Source organism: Danio aesculapii, chromosome 21 (assembly GCF_903798145.1).
Source record: "Danio aesculapii chromosome 21, fDanAes4.1, whole genome shotgun sequence".
In the NCBI taxonomy this organism is placed as follows: domain Eukaryota; kingdom Metazoa; phylum Chordata; class Actinopteri; order Cypriniformes; family Danionidae; genus Danio; species Danio aesculapii.
This window is the reverse complement of record NC_079455.1, coordinates 6,346,826-6,366,937: the sequence shown is the minus strand read 5'-3', so window position 1 is coordinate 6,366,937 and position 20,112 is coordinate 6,346,826. Positions and strand designations below refer to the sequence as shown.

General features: G+C 35.5%; 1 protein-coding gene across 1 annotated transcript; it reads right to left on the bottom strand.

The window, feature by feature from the left end:
• Positions 1–9,561: 9,561 nt before the first annotated feature.
• zgc:162239 (uncharacterized protein LOC558037 homolog) lies at positions 9,562–19,902 on the bottom strand. Its single transcript, XM_056446853.1, has 11 exons — positions 19,891–19,902; positions 19,420–19,647; positions 19,216–19,300; positions 17,677–17,763; positions 17,424–17,547; positions 14,666–14,800; positions 14,433–14,550; positions 12,684–12,785; positions 10,013–10,109; positions 9,770–9,903; positions 9,562–9,675 (listed from the first exon to the last, which is right to left on the bottom strand). Exons 1-11 carry the CDS (start codon positions 19,900–19,902, stop codon positions 9,664–9,666), a joined length of 1,134 nt encoding a protein of 377 aa, XP_056302828.1. The 3' UTR covers positions 9,562–9,663.
• Positions 19,903–20,112: the final 210 nt, after the last annotated feature.

The window sequence follows — 20,112 nt, the reverse complement described above, 5'->3', positions numbered from 1 at the left end:
CACACACGTGCTTCCCTCCACTGCCAAGGCTATGCCCATGACACATGTGCATCCCTCCACTGCCACAGCTTTGCCTGGCACACATGTGCTTCCCTCCAATGCCACGGCTCTGCCTGTCACACATGCGCTTCCCTCCACTGCCATGGTTCTGCCCTCCACACATGTGCCTCCCACCACTGCCACGGCTCTGCCCGTCACACATGTGCCTCCTTCCACTGCCACAGCTCTGCCTGTCACACATGTGTCTCTCTCCACTGCCATGGTGCTGTCTGCCACACATGTGCCTCTCTCCCCTGCCACAGCTCTGCCTGCCACACATGTGCCTCCTTCCACTGCCACTGCTCTGCCTGCCACACAAGTGCTTCCCTCCAATGCCACACATGTGCCTTTCTCCACTGCAACAGCTCTGCCTCCCACACATGTGTCTTTCTCAACTGCCACAGCTCTGCTTGCCACACATCAGTGGTGTCGTCCTAAAAAAAAGGTGATGTACTATTGCACCCAACCCAAATTTTAAATGAAAGTAGGCAAATAAATGACAAAAGTCAATGTTTCTTTGATTCATTAGCTATATTTATATATATAACAATTAACTACCACGAAGGGAAAAACAAATACTGTGTCAATGTTGTCAATGGTTACAGGTTTCCAGCTTTCTTCAAATATCTTCTTTTGTGTTCAACAGAAGGAAAAAAGACAAACCAGTTTAGAATAAGTCAAGGTTGAGTAAAGGATGAAAATTTTCATTTTTTGAGAAAACTATCCATTTAAAAAGAAAAAAAATAAATAAACAATTTTTTTCATTTTAAAGGTAGATGCTAATAGTCTAATCCTATTCAATGATTTATGTTTAGCTAACAGTGCCCCCAGCAGACCCAAAGATTGGCTGAATATATAACGCTGTGGTAAAACCAAACTGTTTAACTCTAAAGGGACTTGTAGAAAATTAAAATACTGTACAAAAAATCATGTTTCAAGACAACTATATCAAGTACTGTATGTTGTTAACATAAACTGTACATTTAAAATAAAAAAATAAAATCAGAAAAACAAAAGCAAAGCACACTTTCAAATAAGATTCAAATAAAATACAGTATGTAGCTTATTTAATCATTTTATTATTGAAACTTACTTTCTTTACTGGCTTATTACTTTACATTTAATATGTTCCTTTAAACATCGATCAGCCATTATGTTTGATTGTCACATTTGTGCATGCATGTTTTAAACCAAGCTATTAGGAGTCTGCTGTCGCTATACTAGTAGTTTCTCTTTTAAATCGCATATTGTTACGCGTTTAAGTAAGAATTTAAAATGATACACTTAAAAATGTTTGACTAATATGGTAGGGTTGTAAACTAAACTAGCAGTATTCCACTGTATTTCATAGACAAGCATAGGCATTTGAGTTCTGGATGAGCCAAATAGGCTCAACATACCTGTTTACCGTAGTACAAATCATTTTCTATATTCAATAAATGTTTCCACATATTAAATAAATAAAACGGCTACTTTTTAAATTCAAAATGGCATAAATATGAACATATAACAATGTACAGGATATTTTACATATTTCACTATCATAATATAAGTTATAATAGGAAAAATAAATAAAAAGATACAACACGTGATGTTTCACTCTGATATGCAGTTAAAACGAGTACATTTACTGAGGGGTTATGTCACTGTGTTTAATCCTGTGCATGAATGTATGCTATAGTTAATGCCACATGCACTGTAATGTGTTTTATTTTCATAATAATTTTTAAATAAACATAGCGAAATGTTTGTTAAGTGCTGCATTTTCGCTGGAGGAAGCAGCTGTGATAAGGAGGGGAGCGCCGAGGAAACAGTAGATGGGGAAACCCGAATGCTCCTCCATGACCCATTGGGGCACAAGTGATACAAGTGTTTCTGTATATGCAGATATTATAACAGCCTTTCGATAAACACACACCTTGTGTTCTCGCACTGCACAGCAGTAATGTAATGTAAAACTAGCTGAAAACGGAGCGGCCGAAGTCTGCCGCCGGTTTCATATCAAAGTCAAAGGGGACTGAGGTGATCATTTAGCTGTGTACAGCCCATGAGCTAATCGCAAAACTTTTAGGGGGCTGAATCAAAATAAAGGAGGGCTAAAGCGACGCCCATGCATGCTGTTTTATAATTTTCCCTGAGTGTTTCAGCGAGACATAATCATTTAGTTGACTTGTCGTGGTCTTCGAAAACTCACTAAATTTTTTCGCAGCTGTTGCGCTGGTCAGGGGGGCGGAGAATGGCACAATTTATTCAAAATGCACCAATTGTAACAAATTAAGATGCGAGTTAAAAAAAACATTTGGTATACAGTTAAAGGGGATGCAAATACATGTAAATTAGGGAGGTCTAATTAGAAAAACAAGTGAGTATACCGAGGGTATGCGCAATTATTGATCCTCAGAAGTCGTAATACCCAAACAGCTCGTGAAAGTAGGCATACGGAGTATACGTGCATATAGCAAGGACTACACCACTGCCACACATGTGCTTTTTTCGACTGCCACGGCTCTGCCTGCCACACATGTGCTTCCTTCCACTGGCACGGCTCTGCCTTCCACACATGTGCCTCCCTCCAATACCATGGCTCTGCCTGCCACACATGTACCTCCTTTCAATGCCACAGCTCTGCCTGCCACACTTGTGCCTCTCTCCACTGCTACGGCTCTGTCTGCCACACATGTGCTTCCCTCCACTGCCACGGCTCTGCCCACCACACATGTACCTCCCTTTACTGCCACTGCTTTGCCTCCCACACATGTGCCTTTGTCTACTGTCACTGCTCTGTCTGCCACACATGTGCTTCCCTCCACTACCACGGCTCCGCTCAACACATATGTGCCTCCCTCCACTGCCACGGCTCTGCCCGTCACGCACGTCCCTCTCTCCACCGATATGGCTTTGCCGTCACATATGTGCCTCTCTCCACTGCCACGGCTCTGCCGACCACACATGTGCCTCCCTCCACTGCCACAGCTTTGTCTGCTACACATGTGCCTCCCTCCACTGCCACGGCTCTGCCCATCACACATGTGCTTCCTTCCACTTCCACAGCTCTGCCTGCCACACATGTGCCTCCTGCCACTGCCACAGTTCTGCCCTTGACACATGTGCCTCTCTCCACTGCCACAGCTCTGCCTGCCACATATGTGCTTCCCTCCACTGCCACAGCTCTGCCCGCCACACATGTGCCTCTCTCCACTGCCATGGCTTTGAAAAGGTTTTCCTCTAGGGCCCCATTTGTCACTCAATGTATGTTTTAAATTTTTTGTACAAATACAAAATTAAGCTTGAAATGTTGTCTCTAGCAGGGTGCTGTTGACGTCACAGGTAAGCGCCATGTGGGCATTGTAGTCCGTTTATAGCCTAATGTTTAGCTTTTCAATTCTTGCGTTTGCATTTAAGATCTAAAAGTGCTAAAAGTTGTATTTTCGTTATAGTGTAGGAACTATGACGTCACCTTCTAGGCTAATTGATTGCTAGCATAAAACTGGTTCCCTCGATAAAATCATAGGCTTTTAGAAGATTGCAAATAATAAGCTCCGTGTTCAAACATTGTTCATTGCACCTATGCGTTTTGTCCAGCCGGATAATCCTCACATGAAAATACAACTTTTAGCACTTGTAGATCATAAATGCAAACGCAAGAGTTGAAAAGCTAACATTAGGCTATAAACGGACTATAATGGCCTCGGGGTGCTCACCTGTGACGTCAACAGCACCCTGCTACAGACAACTTTTCAAGCTTATTTTTAGAAATATGGCAAAGATTTAATCTCTTGGTTTATCATATTATAATCCACGCTATATATTATAAACAAATAAATACGCAAAAACACATAGACCTGCTTGCATTTTAGATCGTTTTTTAGATGGGGAATACTTTTGTTTTGCTTTACGGTTGTTGTAAAAGCTTAAAAACTATGTATAAATGTGCCTACATAGTATTATCACAAGACATTAAAATAAGTATATCGCTCGCGTGCACACAGCCCACTTACCTTAGTAACACGACAGAAATGAGGGATGAGGGACGCGTCTATTTGCATGCAAGTTCCATTATGGATAGAACATTCGAAAAGCAGCCCATACAGTCACATATGCTATACATTTTAAGGAGTGTAAATATTGCAGGAGTTAAATGTGTTCGATGAAGAGAAAAAAACAATGAAAAATCACTTCATGACGTTAAAATGACATTTAATCTGTATGTATTTTTTCCCGCTTTTATTCACATGTTTGCATTATTGAGAGCAGGAAAGAGACAGGCTGCACTGGTAGTATCTTTATAAAATCGTTTAATAAAAAAAATGATCAACAAATGAATCTGTCTTGATTGTCTTTACAAATGAAGGCATTATCTACACATAATATGAATTCCCAATTAGAAAAGTTCTACAAACTATAAATTACTATTTATGAAAATACTTAAACAACAGACAAATACAAATTCCCAACACAAGCGAGATGCGTTTCAGACCAGTTCAGCTCGATGATGTATAATGTCTCCAACCGACCGCCTGTAGTCCCATTTAGCAACTTGATAGCAACAGTCTTTTTAAAGAAGCGTAACCAATTAAAAAATTTAAGAGTGTGATGTAACTGATGTGTTTTATGTCCTAGAATAAAACAGTAAAGTATCTTGAGTTTGTGTTAGCGGACATCCCAAGTCTCCCGGAAGTTCCGGGAATCTCCCACAAATGCAGAGACTCCCGGATGCCCGCAAACAAATGATAATCTCCCGGAAATTGGGCGTCTCCCGCCCGGTCCTTAAATAGTCTCCACCGCATCCCTCCTAGCTCTTCAGGTTGGGCGCAACTCAACCCCACCGCTCTTCAGCATGCAACTCACCCCCACCGCTCTTCAGGTACATCGCACGCACACGCCCTCACCGCTCTTTAGATACGTTGCGCACACGTACACAAGTTTGCACCTACAAGTTTGGTTGCCAACCGCCAGTAAAACCCAAAGAAGAAGAAGAATTCCTCAACATTTTTCTTTTCTTTTTTGAATTTTTTTTTCTTTTTTTATTGCTGAAACCAAGACCATACATACATACATACATACATACATACATACATACATACATACATAACAACAGTACATAAAACAAAAATTACAGTATCAATCAACAAATGGCATTGACAAAAAGTACAGTATGAAACAATGAAAAAATATCAAAAGAAAGAAAGAGAACAAAAAAAACATTAAAGATTTTTTTCAAAAACAATGGTTAACTTAAGGTACTTATATGAAGATCTTAAAAGCAGAGCATATTTTGACAGTTTTAAAAGCTTTCTTATAAGATGATCCAGAAATCAACTTTATATAATTCTCAATATCCTTAATGAAGACCAAAAAGGCAGGTATACTATTTGTGAATTTGCATTTGTGAATGTAAAATTTACTTAAGAAGATAATTAAATTGATTAAAAAAACATTATTTTCTTTTGTGGGGTCTGAGTTAAAATACCCAAAAATAATCATTTTCATTTGTATAGAAAATCCTGCTAGAATCTTCACCCTAACAAAGAAATCTAGATTATACCAACACTCCTGAATGTAATGACATGACCAGAACAAATGTACTTCTGTTTCCTCAGCATTCACACAAAAAGAACAGTTCGTCAGTTTCAACTCTAAACTTTTGTATAAACTTCTTGACAGGATAAAATCTATGGATCAGTTTAAAAGAGACCTCTTTTAACTTATTTGTGAGAAAGAATTTTTGTTGTAGTGACCAGATTCTCTCCCAGTTAAGATTATCATAAAGGTTCTTCAAAAAGAAGATACTGTGTGGAGCAGAGATTAGATTCTCAATAAATGGTGAACTTATTTGTGATTTTTGTTTCTTTATTCCAAAAAAAGACAGTTTTGATCATTTCGATTAATCCACAGGTTTGACAAACGAGTACTCGATTAATCAGGGTAGCAACAAGTAAATAACATTTAATAAAAAAATTATGTATGTATGTATGTATATATATATATATATATATATATATATATATATATATATATATATATATATATATATATATATATGTGTATATATATATATGTGTATATATATATATGTGTATATATATATATATGTGTATATATATATATATATATATGTATATATATATATATATGTGTATATATATATATATATATGTATATATATATATATATATATATATATATATATATATATATATATATATATATGTATATATATATATATGTATATATGTATATATATATATATATATGTATATATATGTATATATATATATGTATATATATATATATATATATATATGTATGTATATATATATATGTATATATATATATATATATATATATATATATGTATGTATATATATATACGTATATATATATATATATATATATGTATGTATATATATATATATATATATATATATATATATATATATATATATATATATATATATATATATATATATATATATATATATAATTTAAAGCCCTGTTAAAATTGTTGGTAATAAAACTATGACAGGATTCAGAAAACAATTAAATCAACGCTTTTGGGTTATTAAAAATCACCATCAATATTGGTTAACACAGTAAACATGTAAAGAAGTGTGAGCAGTGGCGTATTTAGGCATGGGCAATATGGTAGATGCCCAAGGCCGTATCTTTCTAGGGGTGGCACGGGGAGACGTGAAAAAAAAAGTGAGCCCCAGTAAAAGCTTTGAGATACAATTTACTTTATGCAAGTGTATTCATTTAAAGTAGTAATCCCAGAATAAAGACGTTAGAGGCCATTTACATTTGGCGTATTTTTCATGTGCAAGTTTGTTATTGTCTATGTGCAACCAAAACGACGTTGGTGAACAGTAGCGCCTGCAGCCATATGGTTGTACGCACTGTGTTTACCTACCATGAGAGGGCAGGAATTAATGCCGCTTTTTTATTTAATTATTTACTAAATAATTTAAATAGATTATTAAACAGTATACACTATTATATATTGACAAAGCAAGAAATAATGACAACAAATAAAGGTGTGCATTTTTGTGTTTTAAAGTGTGTATGTACTTGCATGGTGGGAGATGGGTAAAAAAAATACATTTATTCTAAGCCATTTCCAAACATGCTGTACCTTCAAAGGTGTTTTTTAAAAACAAACTAAATTGATGTAAAGGAGTGTATTTTGTATACATGCAAGGCTAGTATCAATTCAAAGCTAATCAGTGAAGCTATCTCTAACATTTTAACAATAAACTGTAGAAATGTCATTTCTACCACTGTCATGGAACGCTGCCCACTGTGGTGGAAAAAACAGCATGTGGTGGAAATGACATTTATTGTTTCAAAACACAGTTAATATGGATTGCAAAAGTACAGGGGTTGGACAATGACACTGAAACACTGCCCAATTTAGTGATGGAGGTTTCATGGCTAAATCTGAGGAGCTGGTGGCCAATCTTCATTGATTTCACATACCACCAGAAAGAGCAGAGTGTGAAGGTCTGATTAGCAGAGTAACAGCACAGTTTTGCTAAAAATATTGCAATGCACGCAACATTATGTTATATGGTGACATATCAAAGTTCAAAAGAGGATAAGGAGATTGATAATGTGCGTCTCACTGGCACATCTGTGACTAAGACAGCAAGTCTTCGTAATGTATCAAGAGCCAAGGTCTCCAGAGTAATGTCAGAAAACCACCAAGAAGAAGAACCACGCAAAGGAAGCTGTCTGAAAGGGACGTCATGGCCCTCACTCGTGCCAATGCCAAATGCCTGGTTCAATGATGCAGCAGCCAAAATCTTTTGCTGTGGGTACTGTGAAACATGTATTGTTCTCTGATAAATCCACCTTTACTGTCTTTCCCACATCCGGGAGAGTTACGGTGTGGAGCCCCAAAGAAGCATCCCACCAAGACTATTGATGCCCAGAGTAAAACATGGGGGGAATCAGTGATGGTTTGGGCTGCAATTTCATCGCATTCCCTAGGCCCAATACTGGTGCTAGATGGAGCATCACTGCCAAGGACTACCGACACATTCTGAAGGACCATGTGCACCCAGTGGTTCAAACATTTTATCCTGAAGGCGGTGATGTGTATTAGGATGATTATGCACCAATACACACAGCAAGACTGGTGACAGAGTAGGTTGATGAACATGAAAGTGAAGTTGAACATCTCCCATGGTGTCCACAGTCACCTGACCTAAATATTATTGAGCACTATGGGGTATTGAGGGGAAATGAGTCAGGAGATGTTTTCCTTCAGCTACATGACATGTCAGCAGCAAAAAGAAGGGCTCAAAATACCTCTGGCCACTGTGCAGGACTTGTATCTGTCATTCCTGAGATGAACTGATGGTATATTGTTCGACACCAAACTAATGAATTATTCATCCGTTCATTTTATTTTCGTCTTGGTCTCTTTATTCATCAGGGGTTCATCAGGATTTTAATCACCACACACATTTTTTTAAATTATTTAAAAAGTTCTTATCACACATTAAAAGTGTATTCACAATTTATGAGTTTATGCTCTATTCAATATACAAATTCAATTTATTTATTTTCTAATAAGCTCTTAACCAAATTAATATTACATTTTAGAGTGTGACAGGTCAACAATTCAGCATTTGTTCCTAAGGGACTAATTTATTTCATTGACAAATGTATAATTATTGCATATATTGTGGAAAGATTGGTTAAATTAGATACAAAAATGATCTTAAGACAATGTTTGACTGCAATAATTTATTCCATTTTGAAAAAAAAGCTGTATATTGAGATGTGGTGGAAATGACATTTGTTGAGTTCTCGATGTAAAAAAAATGTAAATATTAAGTTTATTATTATATTTATATTATATAACTTATATATATTTAAGTTTATTGTTATATATTAAGAATATTAGTGACACTTCAAGACACATCTTCTATGGAGAATGGAGTCGCATGCATTGCTCATATGTGATTTTGACCCCCAGATATCAACAGAGTAAAAAAATATTGACTGTTCTGTGGGGAAAATCCTCCTACCGACACTGGACCACAGCTCATCAAACTGGGCTCAGCTCAGTCTGAAGCACCGCTGAAAGCTTCCATCATCCAGGTATAGTTTCTGGAGGAGTTTATGAGCTCACAGAGCTGGCTGCACCTCGGAATGGATCTAGTGGACTCGGCGCCAAATGAATCAAGGCTGTTTTTCAGTATTCCTAAAGCACATAAACACAGCTATTCTCTCAATAAAATCCATGTTAGCCATTTAGCAACGAAGCTAGAGTAACAGAAGCCCTGCCTATAAACTCAATAATGGGCTAAAAATCGGCGGAAATCTGCGCACGCAGATTTCGTGTGGGCCTAGTCATAAGATACAAGTCACCATATTTTACACCAAAAGCAGCATAAAGAGGCTGATTATATTTTAGTCACTATTTTATTTGGGAAGATTTTTAATGGCCTACCCAAGAACAAATTTTAAACTTCAAATAATGTTACATACATGTTACAAAGCTGTGCTTGAATAAATAAAAATATATTTTTTTTCGACATTTAAACTCCATTTTATATATGCTGTATTTCTTTCCTAGTATTCAATGTTTCTGTCTGTTATCCAGTTGCCAGATCCTCACACATTCCCCTATTAGTGAAAATGAAACATAAATTATTATTATTATTAACAAGCACATCAAGTTCTACGTGTCAAATGATAAATAAATTCCTTTTTTTTTTACCAAATTCTCGCACAGGTGGTTTATGCGATAATTCTCATACAGCACGTGGTGGGTGGTGTGTTTCAGGTCCTGCATGTGTGTGCGGATCAACATGTTCCTCAGATGCACAAAATCACTGTGAGCTGGATTCTCCACTGTTGGAGAGCAAAAAAAGAGCTGTTTATACACAGCAAGTATGATCAATCTGCAAGATTTATTCCAAGATTTTCATTGAAAGTGTAAGACTAAAGTAAATAAACAGACCTTCTACTGTTCCCCATGGATAGACACGGGCTCGAACCCTCCTGCTGTTAACATCGATTACTGTGTTACTCCCAACAACAGCAAAGGGAATGCTTCTCTGTCAGAGAACACAAAAACAGTGCTGAGTTTTCACAAAAGCATTAGTGTTCTTGTAAGGTTGGGCGATATATCATGAAATAATATTTTTGTCATAAGTCATCTCATATCTTGATAATGATATGTATCGTGATACAGTATCTTTTCTGTAAATTCAATCCGTTTATAGTTTATATATGAAGAGTTCAGATGCAAAACCCTCTAAATCCATTAGACCTCTTTTCTTGTAAATGAGCATTTTCTGTCAGGCTCCTATAATTAGGTTTAGAAGTTTCATTTTATAGGTAATGATAAGGTTATTAGCTAGTAAATAAAATACAATTTTTTCCCTAAAATGTCACATTAGACAATTCTTTGTTTTTTAACAAGGTAGATTTTCTTTTGAGTCAAAACCAGCTAAATCCACTTCTGCTTTTTATGCAAAAAGCCTCTAAAATCACCTATTGGGAAAAGACTAAGTAGTTATTAGTTGAAAATCACTAAAGATGCAATTACAAATTATTTTAATGAACATAAAACACATTACACAAACCACCTGAAATTAAAATATATAAATCTGTCAAGTAAGTGGCGGTTCATTCTGCTGTGGAAAAAGCAGAAGGAAAATGAATGAATGAAATCTGTCAAGTGCATTAATCAATAACAATAAAACTGACATTAATTAAATCTTAACATTCTGTTGTCATTTCTGATATTTGGGATTTCGATTTAATGTAAGTACAGCAATGTAAACATTGCAAACTTGTAAGATAAGCTTGGTAGATTCAAATAATGTGGTGTAAAAACATCGTGCAACATCAATATCTGTGCATTGTCCATTAATATAAAAAGCTTATCAGGCGTATAGGTATTATGAGGTAATATAAATAATGTAAATTTTTATACTATATATTTATCTTTTAAAAAACCGAAATTAGCAAATAACTAGGTAGGCCTACTGAGCAAAAAGGGGACTTCAATCAGACACTCTTAGAAGCTGTAGTTCATTCATTCTCATCAGACTTAAGGTCTTGGTCTCTTATTTATCTTCATAGCATCCATGTGGGATAAAAGAACGGCATCTTAACTCTGTCTTTCGTGAAACGGATGTGTCATTTAATGTATACTAAATTGGAATTATTCAAAGTAGCGTGGATGCGCAGAAAATCATTATGAATGCATGCTACACTTCCGACTGTACAGTGTGTTTTCTTTGTCTTATAATGCACAGAGTTTTGAGGTAAGGGATGTTTTCATTTGCCGTTCACTGACAGTCAGACAGGCTCATCCAGTTCATCAAACTTTACATTAAACACATATGATTCGATTTATGCTTCTGAATGGTTCTCGGGATATAGCTGCTTTTGCTGTTAAAGGCAAGTGGCTTTTAGCGGCTTTTGCCAACAAACTGTCATTTCTGAATGCGCTGACACTGGGATTTGGATGATTAGAAACAAATCTATTTGTTGATGGTGTACTACATGCCTAAAGCATTCACTCAATGTCATTATCTCATTTTTAGCGGAAGTGGCATTTAGCGGCTTTTGCATCTGAACTCTTCATATATTGATCTCACTAAAAGGACTATTTCTTTTTTTACATTTTAAAGTATAGGGTTAGGTTTTCATATTACACTGCCCTAATTATAAGTATATTCTGTAAAATAACTGTACTCATATGTAACCTAATATCCATGAAATAATACACCTCATAAAGGAATAATTCACCCTGAAATTTGCTGTTAATTTACTCTCTTTCAGGCCATCCGAAGCAAGAACAGTGTCATTGAAAAAAAAAAAAAACAATCAAAGATTATTCCTTGGATTTACAAAAAAGTTATTTGGTTGTAAACAATTTATTTGGGAATTTACACAAACAAATTATGTTTGTGTAAAACATTACTAAATTTAATTAGCTTGTTTAAATTCAACCCATTTTGCCAGTGAAAGGGATGCAGCTGGAAGAGCATCCGCTGTGTAAAGCAAATGCTGGATGAGTTGGCGGTTCATTCCGCTGTGGACACACCAGATTAATAAAGGGACTAAGTCGAAAAGAAAATGAATGAATACATGAAATTCAACCCATATAAGTTGTTTGCAACAATTTTGCAGAAATAATTTTTTTCAGTGTTGGTGACTACAATAAAATTCATTCATTCACTTTCCTTCGGCTTAGTTTCTGATTATCAAAGGTCGCGACAGCGGAATTAATCTATTCCAGCATATGATTTACACAGTGGATGCCCTTCCAGCTGCAACCCAGTACTGGGAAACTTTGGTAAAATATTTTTAAGTAAACTTTTTTTTAACTTTTTTCTTTAACGTTCTGTTAAAGAAAAAAAAGACTCATTCATCTTGGATAGCCTGAGGCTGTGTAAATAACTGTAAACTTTACATTTTGGGTGAAGTGGATCCCTTTAAAGAGGTTTACACCTCAGTGTTTCATAAATTTCTACCAGAGAATTAAAATCACACTTAGATATACTGTATCATAGCTGAAGTTTAAAGATCCTAAAAATCTGTAACTACAGAAAGAAATAAGTGACTTATTTCCAAAAGAAAATAGTCATGTGTAAATTGTGAGCAGTAGTCCTGACCTTTAGCTCTAAATCCTGCTGTCTGTGGAGATGATTATCATCCGGGTCACATGCTGGGACCTGAAAGATCTTGATTTTGTGTTTGTGTATCTCACTTAAAATCTGTAGAAAAACATGCAATACATTAGTTCATATGACAGATTAGTGATTGGTTAACACCAGGTAATTTTAAAACATCTACAGTTGAAGTCAGAATTATCAAAACCATATTAAAAGTTTAAAAACCATATTAAGGTCAATATTATTAGCCACTTTAAGCTATATTTATTTTCGATAGTCTATAGAACAAACCATCATTATACAAAAACTTGCCTAATTACCCTAACCTGCCTAGTTAACCCATATAATTCAGAAAAAAATTAATTTCAATGTCTGATATATATATATATATATATATATATATTTTTTTTTATATATATATATATATATATATATATATATATATATATATATATATATATATATATATATAAATATATATATATATATATATATATATATATATATATATATATATATATATATATATATATATATATATATATATATATATCAGACATTGAAATTCAAGAATTACATATTTTTGTACAAATCAATCAATATGAGATTTTTGTTTTTCCATTTTATATTTGCGGCATTTCTTGTGGTGTTTTGCTGCAAAAATTTACACTCAACATCTGCCTGTTTTTCTATTCATTATAGGTCTTGGAAATTCAGCTTTCTGTCTTATCTGGCTTAGCGTGGGAACCCTGTCAACCATATTGTTATGATTTGGTTTAATAGAGCTTCCTAAAACCGAAAGTGTGACCCAAAATGTGAAACAGAGTTGACACATTCAGAAAAGTGTGGATATGATATCTAATTGTTTGAAATATAGTTCATTATACAGACCCATAGCAAAGAGGATTCGGGTGGTTCAAAAGACCCACCCCTCACTGACAAAGGTCCAGAATTTGTCCCATACATGAGCTCATTTGTCCTATTTTGACTGCTATTCCATTATAAATTGTAAAAAACAATACCTAAGAAAATAATCCATCGAATAAGGCTTTAAGACCAAGTGGAATCCTGTGTCAGCTGTTGCGTCAGTGTGACTTACCAAATTCGACATCCCAAATTCTGACAGAGGGACAGTTAAATTGAATGTGCTGACCAGTTTGTTATTTGCCTATTAAATGACATTAGGCTACAGTTTTTAATTTAAAACTTTAACAAATCCCTATTTTTTGTTCTAATGATATATGATGTGATAAATTTGTATTTAAATATAAGTAGGCTATCGTTTTCATATTTCTTTATTCTTAATCTTTAGAAAATGTTTTTGGTATATCAAAACCACCGACAAGCTAATCTGGCAAAAAATGGTGCTTAAAATGTCCCTAAAATGGAGATGGGTCTGGATGCAGACCTGGTGCAGTGCAATCTGAGCATCATTCAATGCTTTTTAAATAGCTCACCTAACCCCACCCCTAACCCCAACCGTCACAGTGACATCACTCACTCCATTTGAGTGCATTGTGTCAGACATTGCATCGCTGAGTGATGCAATCTTAGCTTGCATCATAAAGGCTGCATCCAGATACTATTGCAAAAATGCAGTGTTTAAACCTCATAATTAGAAAATGAGGCAAATATCTGTAAAATATCCACCTTTTGAGAAAAAAAGAACCACCCTATTCACCAGGCTGCCAACGGGCCTGTTATACTGTACGTGCTTGTTCTTAGCTTCTTAGTAAAGCTCATTCTCACCTTGGCTTTCATGTTGCGGGTCTCTTTCGGAGTGAGACTGTCTGCTTTGGCCAACACAGGCACAATGTTGACCTTCTGCTCTAGAGCCTTCATAAACTTCACATCAATTGGTCTGAGACTGAGAAAGCACAAAGCAAATTTGTTAATGTTAATGTAGCCTACTGTAAGCTCCCTTTTCATGGTTACTGAAATCATGGAATTATCATAAAGGAAAAATCCTGGTAAGATCTTACCCATGACCGTGAGGAGAGATGAAGTACAGGCAGCAGTGAACTCGGTTGTCCCTGATGTTCTGACGGTTCACCCCGACCTCATCTTTGTAGTACTTCACCATCTGCTGGTTTACATAATGAAGTGCCGCCTTCCAGCTTTTATCAAAACCATGTGCAAATAAGTTTTAGCATTTTAGTTCACAATATATAAAGTCAAAATATATAATGAACTGCTTCCTCATTAATAAATACAGAAATAATGTATTTTGTTAAACTACTGGTAACATTTCCTCAACCTTATATTAAATGCTAAAATGTGTTGTTTTTCAGACATCGAGTTAAGAAACCAATATGATGTAATAACCCTGACTTTCAATCACAAAAAAAAGAAAATTTTCAAAACAAATATTAACACTTTACTCAACCCATATCTAATGAATGCAGTAAATGATATGAAACTATAGCTATTATATCACTGAGCATACACTATTTTGCTGGCATCCATTTTTACATTGTCTTGGTTGCATAATGGTCATGGAAAGGGGAGCTTGACAAATCAGAGAACACAACGCAATGGTCCAGAACAGTGTTTCTCAATCACATTCCTGAAGGACCACCAGCTCTGCACATTTTCTCCTTTACCAAACACACCTGATTAAGATCATCAGCTCATTAGCAGAGACTGAAAGACATCTATTGAACACAATGACACGTGCAGGTGCTGTCCCATTTCTTAAAATTCTTATTCACACTCTGTTTCAAGGGCCAAGGGGAAGGAGTAGGGGTACAAAAATTGGGATTGGGCCTTCATTCCCTATAAAATATTTGTTTGCTTCAATCAAAGTCTGACCATTTGCTTACAAGTTTGGAGTGGCGGTCCTTCTGATCTCACAAGGAAATGTTACTATTTTACGTTTTGTCAGTGTAGTGGCATACAGTTATACAAAAATGTACGGTTTTTAAACAGAGGTGGCTTTAGCCACAATATTCTTAATCACACCCCTCTTACCAAAGGGGACATCCAAAAAATGCAGTATTGGTGGCCCTTCGGGAACGTAGTTGAGAAACACTGGTCCAAAAGACCAGTCAGAGAGGTATTGCAGATAGCCACACCTCCATTTAAAAAAAAAAAAAGTCATGTTTTGGCTCTCGTCTTATCTGAAACGGAATGTTAGCATTTTTAATTTCAAGGGAGTCTTCAGTATTTTTAAACACTTAAGATTAAAAGCGCTTAAGAATAGGATGTAAATCACAATTTATCACTGTTTTCAAACAAATGACATTGATTATTTTAGGTTTCAGACATTTAAATAGACATAAGTAGTAGCAAAACATAACATTTATGGTTTCTAAAACACAAGCGATGACTATGGAGATAATTATTGCTTAAACATAACTGGAAGATGTGCTTTATTTACATCAGATACACACTGTATAGGTTGCTAGAACGGTTACTCCTAGTTGAAATAATTTCATGTATGTTGGGAGAAGTTGATGAATTAACATGTTGTAAATCCAGCAGCTCTAATCTCTCCACTATTTTCACCAGCCTGATCTCATGAGAGATCGTAAGTATTTTACATTCTGTCAGTTTAGTGGCTAATTTGTACGAATTTGTATGAGTTCAGTCTTACGAAAATGTACAATTTAAAAAAAAGAGACGAGGCCCTCAACCCCGGCCCTAAACCCAACCATCGTTGGGTGATGAGCAAATCGTACTAAATTGCACAAATTAGATTGTACGAATTCATAAGAATTAGCCACTAAATCAAAAAGTTACAAATTGCCGTGAGATTGCGTTGGTTTTCACAGGTCGAAGATGCTGGAGTAGTGTAGACAACAACTGTAACACAATAGCCCCTTTCACACAGTGATACAAGTAAATATCTGGAAAATCTCCGGAACAAATTTATTTGGTATATTCAAAAAAGCGATGTTCACACAGGCATGGACGTTACAGATTTTTTCTGGAAAAGACCATTGACATATCCATTCCAAAATACCGGTAAATTCTGACATCATTAACCAGAAATGACCTCCAAATGGCTGCGCTTGTATTTGTAAACATTTGACTACATTACAAACTCTGTGGATGGAAAAGTATAGTGAACAACTTTGAATAAAACATAGAGAAACACTTTCGCATGTCGAGATGTTCATAATATGTGTGTGTGTGTGCTAGCGCTCACCGGCTGCTTCATGTGCACAAGCGTCAAAGCTTGAAGGTAAACAAACAGCGGTTTATCATAAGCATTTTATCTTAATTTTTACACAGTTGGCATTAAGAAAGAACATAAAAAAGTTATCTGACTAACATCTAGCAGCTAAATGTGTCAGGAAAAATAATCAAATTTTCATATACCGCATAGATGTGAATGCGTCTGAGTGTTCTGATTAGCTAAAGTAGACGTCTCACGCCAGCATGCTCTAGATGTGATTCCGGCAAATTGCCAGTTACAACTTCTCTTTCCGGAAAATTGCCCGAACGAATTTACCGGTATTTTCAAAAAGGGCCTGTTCACACATATAGACCACATATACGTCTGTATGTGTGAAAGGGGCTAATGTACCTGTTTTAAAACAAAAACAAAATAGTGTACATGACACCTAAGTGAGTATGCAATTTCAAACATATCCTGAGTGAACTTTTTAAACTCATAAGTTAGGGTTGGCTAATATGCTTAATTTGGAACACCATTTTAACATATTACTCAAAAATTTGTGTCCTAGCAAGACATAAATATAACTACCAAATAGTAAGCAGTTTCCACTTAAGTACCTTTCACAGTTATCAAGAGCGTCACCAAAACCAGGAGTGTCGATTACAGTGAGTCTTAGATTTACACCCTCTTCAACAATGTCTACAGTGCTTTTCGTTATCGATACAGTCCGAGCTATTTTTTCTGTAACATAGAAATGAATACAGTTTACAATAGATCTCTGCATGGTTCTTGAATACTTTTCCTTAACCAGTTCAGCAGTGCTTTTTTATAATAAATATAAATACAATTTTTATTTTTTTAATAATGTACCTGAAGCAACTGGTATGCGTCTGTCTATATAGAGGTTTGTGAGGAAAAGGCTGTCAACCAGAGTGGACTTGCCTAAGCCTGACTCACCTAAAAACACAAATGATCGATTAGAATATTAACCCTTTGATGTGTACAATCACACCAGTGTGATCAGTCTAGGCTGGGCCCTGAAGCATATGATCGTACCGGTGTGATTAGAATGTTCAGAGCATCACATAATCAGCTTTCCCAATTTGTCTTTCCCAATATGTCTGCTTTCCCAATATGTCTCGCCCTGAGCCAGAATAAGATGTAATTCACAATTTATCACTGTTTTCAAACAAATAATATTTATTTTAGGTTTCAGACATTTAAATACACATAAGTATTACCAAAACATACAGTGTATCCTGAAAGTATTCATAGCACTTCACTTTTTCCACATTTTTTATGATGCAGCCTTATTCCAAAATGGATTTACTTAATTTATTTCCTTAAAATTCTACATACAATACCCCATAATGACAATGTGAAAAAAGATTTTTTGAAACTGTTGCAAATAAATAAAAAATAAAAAACCTGAAAAATGACATGTACATGAGTATTCACAGCCTTTGCCGTAAAGCTCAAAATTGATGTGGGGATGTTTTTCAGCAGCAGGAACTGGACGACTAGTGAGGATAGAGGGAAAGATGAATGCAGCAATGTACAGAGACATCCTGAATGAAAACCTGCTTCAGAGTGCTCTTGACCTCAGACTGGGGCAATGGTTAATCTTCCAGCAGGACAATGACCAAAGCACACCGCCAAAATATCAATGGAGTGGCTTCACAACTACTCGGTGAATGACCTTAAGTGGCTCAACCAGAGCCCAGACCTAAATCCTATTGAACATCTCTGGAGAGATCTGAAAATGGCTGTACACCATTGCTTCCCATCCAACCTGATAGAGCTTAAGAGGTATTGCAAAGAGAAATGGTCAAAAATTCCCAAAGACAGGTGTGCCAAGCTTGTGGTATCATATTAAAAAAGACTTGAGGCTGTAATTGCTGCCAAAGGTGCATCAACAAAGTATTGAGCAAAGGCTGTGAATACTTACGTGCATGTGATTTAATAAAAAAAATTATGGGGTATTGTGTGTATAATTATCAGGAAATAAATTAATTTAATCCATTTAGGAATAAGGCTGTACAATAAAAAAAAGTGTGGAAAAAGTGAAGCGCTATGAATACTTTCCGGATGCACTGTACATTTAAATACATTCAAACTGAAAAAAGATTTAAAATGTACATTATTTCACAAGTTATGAGACTTCTTTTAGAGTAGTATATAACAATATACACTGATATGAAATACATTAAGATACCACTTGAAAACACTAAAAATGTCTGAAAACACAGCACCTTTTTTATTTTATGCAAAAAAAAAATCATCAATAATTTACAAAAAAACTAAAATTGTGTTTTTTATTCAGACTCATTATTATAAATCCAGAGAAACTTTAAATTTCCAAGTGATCTCAAAATTTTTGTCTGTAACTGTTAACAGTATGTTTCTTACCGACAACCATCAGATTGAACACAAATCCCCTTTTCACTGCTTTATCTTTGACTTGGTTTGGCAGTGTCACAATGCCAACACATTCCTGGGAGGAAAACACTTTTCTTTTAATCCAGTTCATCATGTCATCTGTTTTTTTAATGTATACATTAATATCACAATTTGACAATTTTTATTCTATCTATTGAAGATCAACATGTGTACCTCTGAGTCGTCATAAGAGTCAAAGTGACCCCAATGGCTCTTGCCTCTGACAGGTGATCTGTGGTCATCAGCAGAATGAGTTTTGTGTTCAGCCAGAGGTGAAGATGAGGAAAGAGCATCCGAGGGAAAGATGTTTTTGTCTTTGTCCTCTGCCTGAGTGGATTCAAGAGAAGTGTCTGAATCCCTGAGGAGACTCTCCATTCCAGAGTCAGGCAGACCTATGGAAAACTATAAAAGAACAGAACTGAATGTGAGTACAGACAGCTTGTGTATAGTGAATTTGTACTTTTTATCTTATGTATAAGAAATTCTGTATAACCTACCTCCTCTGCTAGGGCAGATATTCATGGACAGGTGATGCGGCAAAAAAAAAACAGATCATAGAAATGAATTGTAAATATTTTATAGTCCTAACACAGCAGTAAGTTACTGTAAAATTAATCAGTGATGCACTGCTTTAAAAAAAGATACATATAGGTCCATAGAGGACAAGCATGTGATGTCAAAAATCATAATTAAAGTCTTCAATGTCTCGAAGCGACATCTGTTTTGATGCATTATTTTTTGTGCACACATTAAATCACATTTTTAAAAAACGTATTTACCAATCACACAAAAAAGTATTTTTTATTTTTTTTGTTGTATATACAAAACACACTGATATCCAAATACAGTGCATCTGGAAAGTATTCA

What these genes read in the sequence shown, in the direction of transcription:
- zgc:162239 (XM_056446853.1), bottom strand. An exon ending in GTTCAATCTGATGGTTGTCG is followed by an intron (nt 17,764 to 19,215) that starts GTAAGAAACATA and finishes TTGTGTTTTTAG; the next exon opens with GTGAGTCAGGCTTAGGCAAG. An exon ending in TCCATGGGGAACAGTAGAAG is followed by an intron (nt 9,904 to 10,012) that starts GTCTGTTTATTT and finishes GCTCTCCAACAG; the next exon opens with TGGAGAATCCAGCTCACAGT.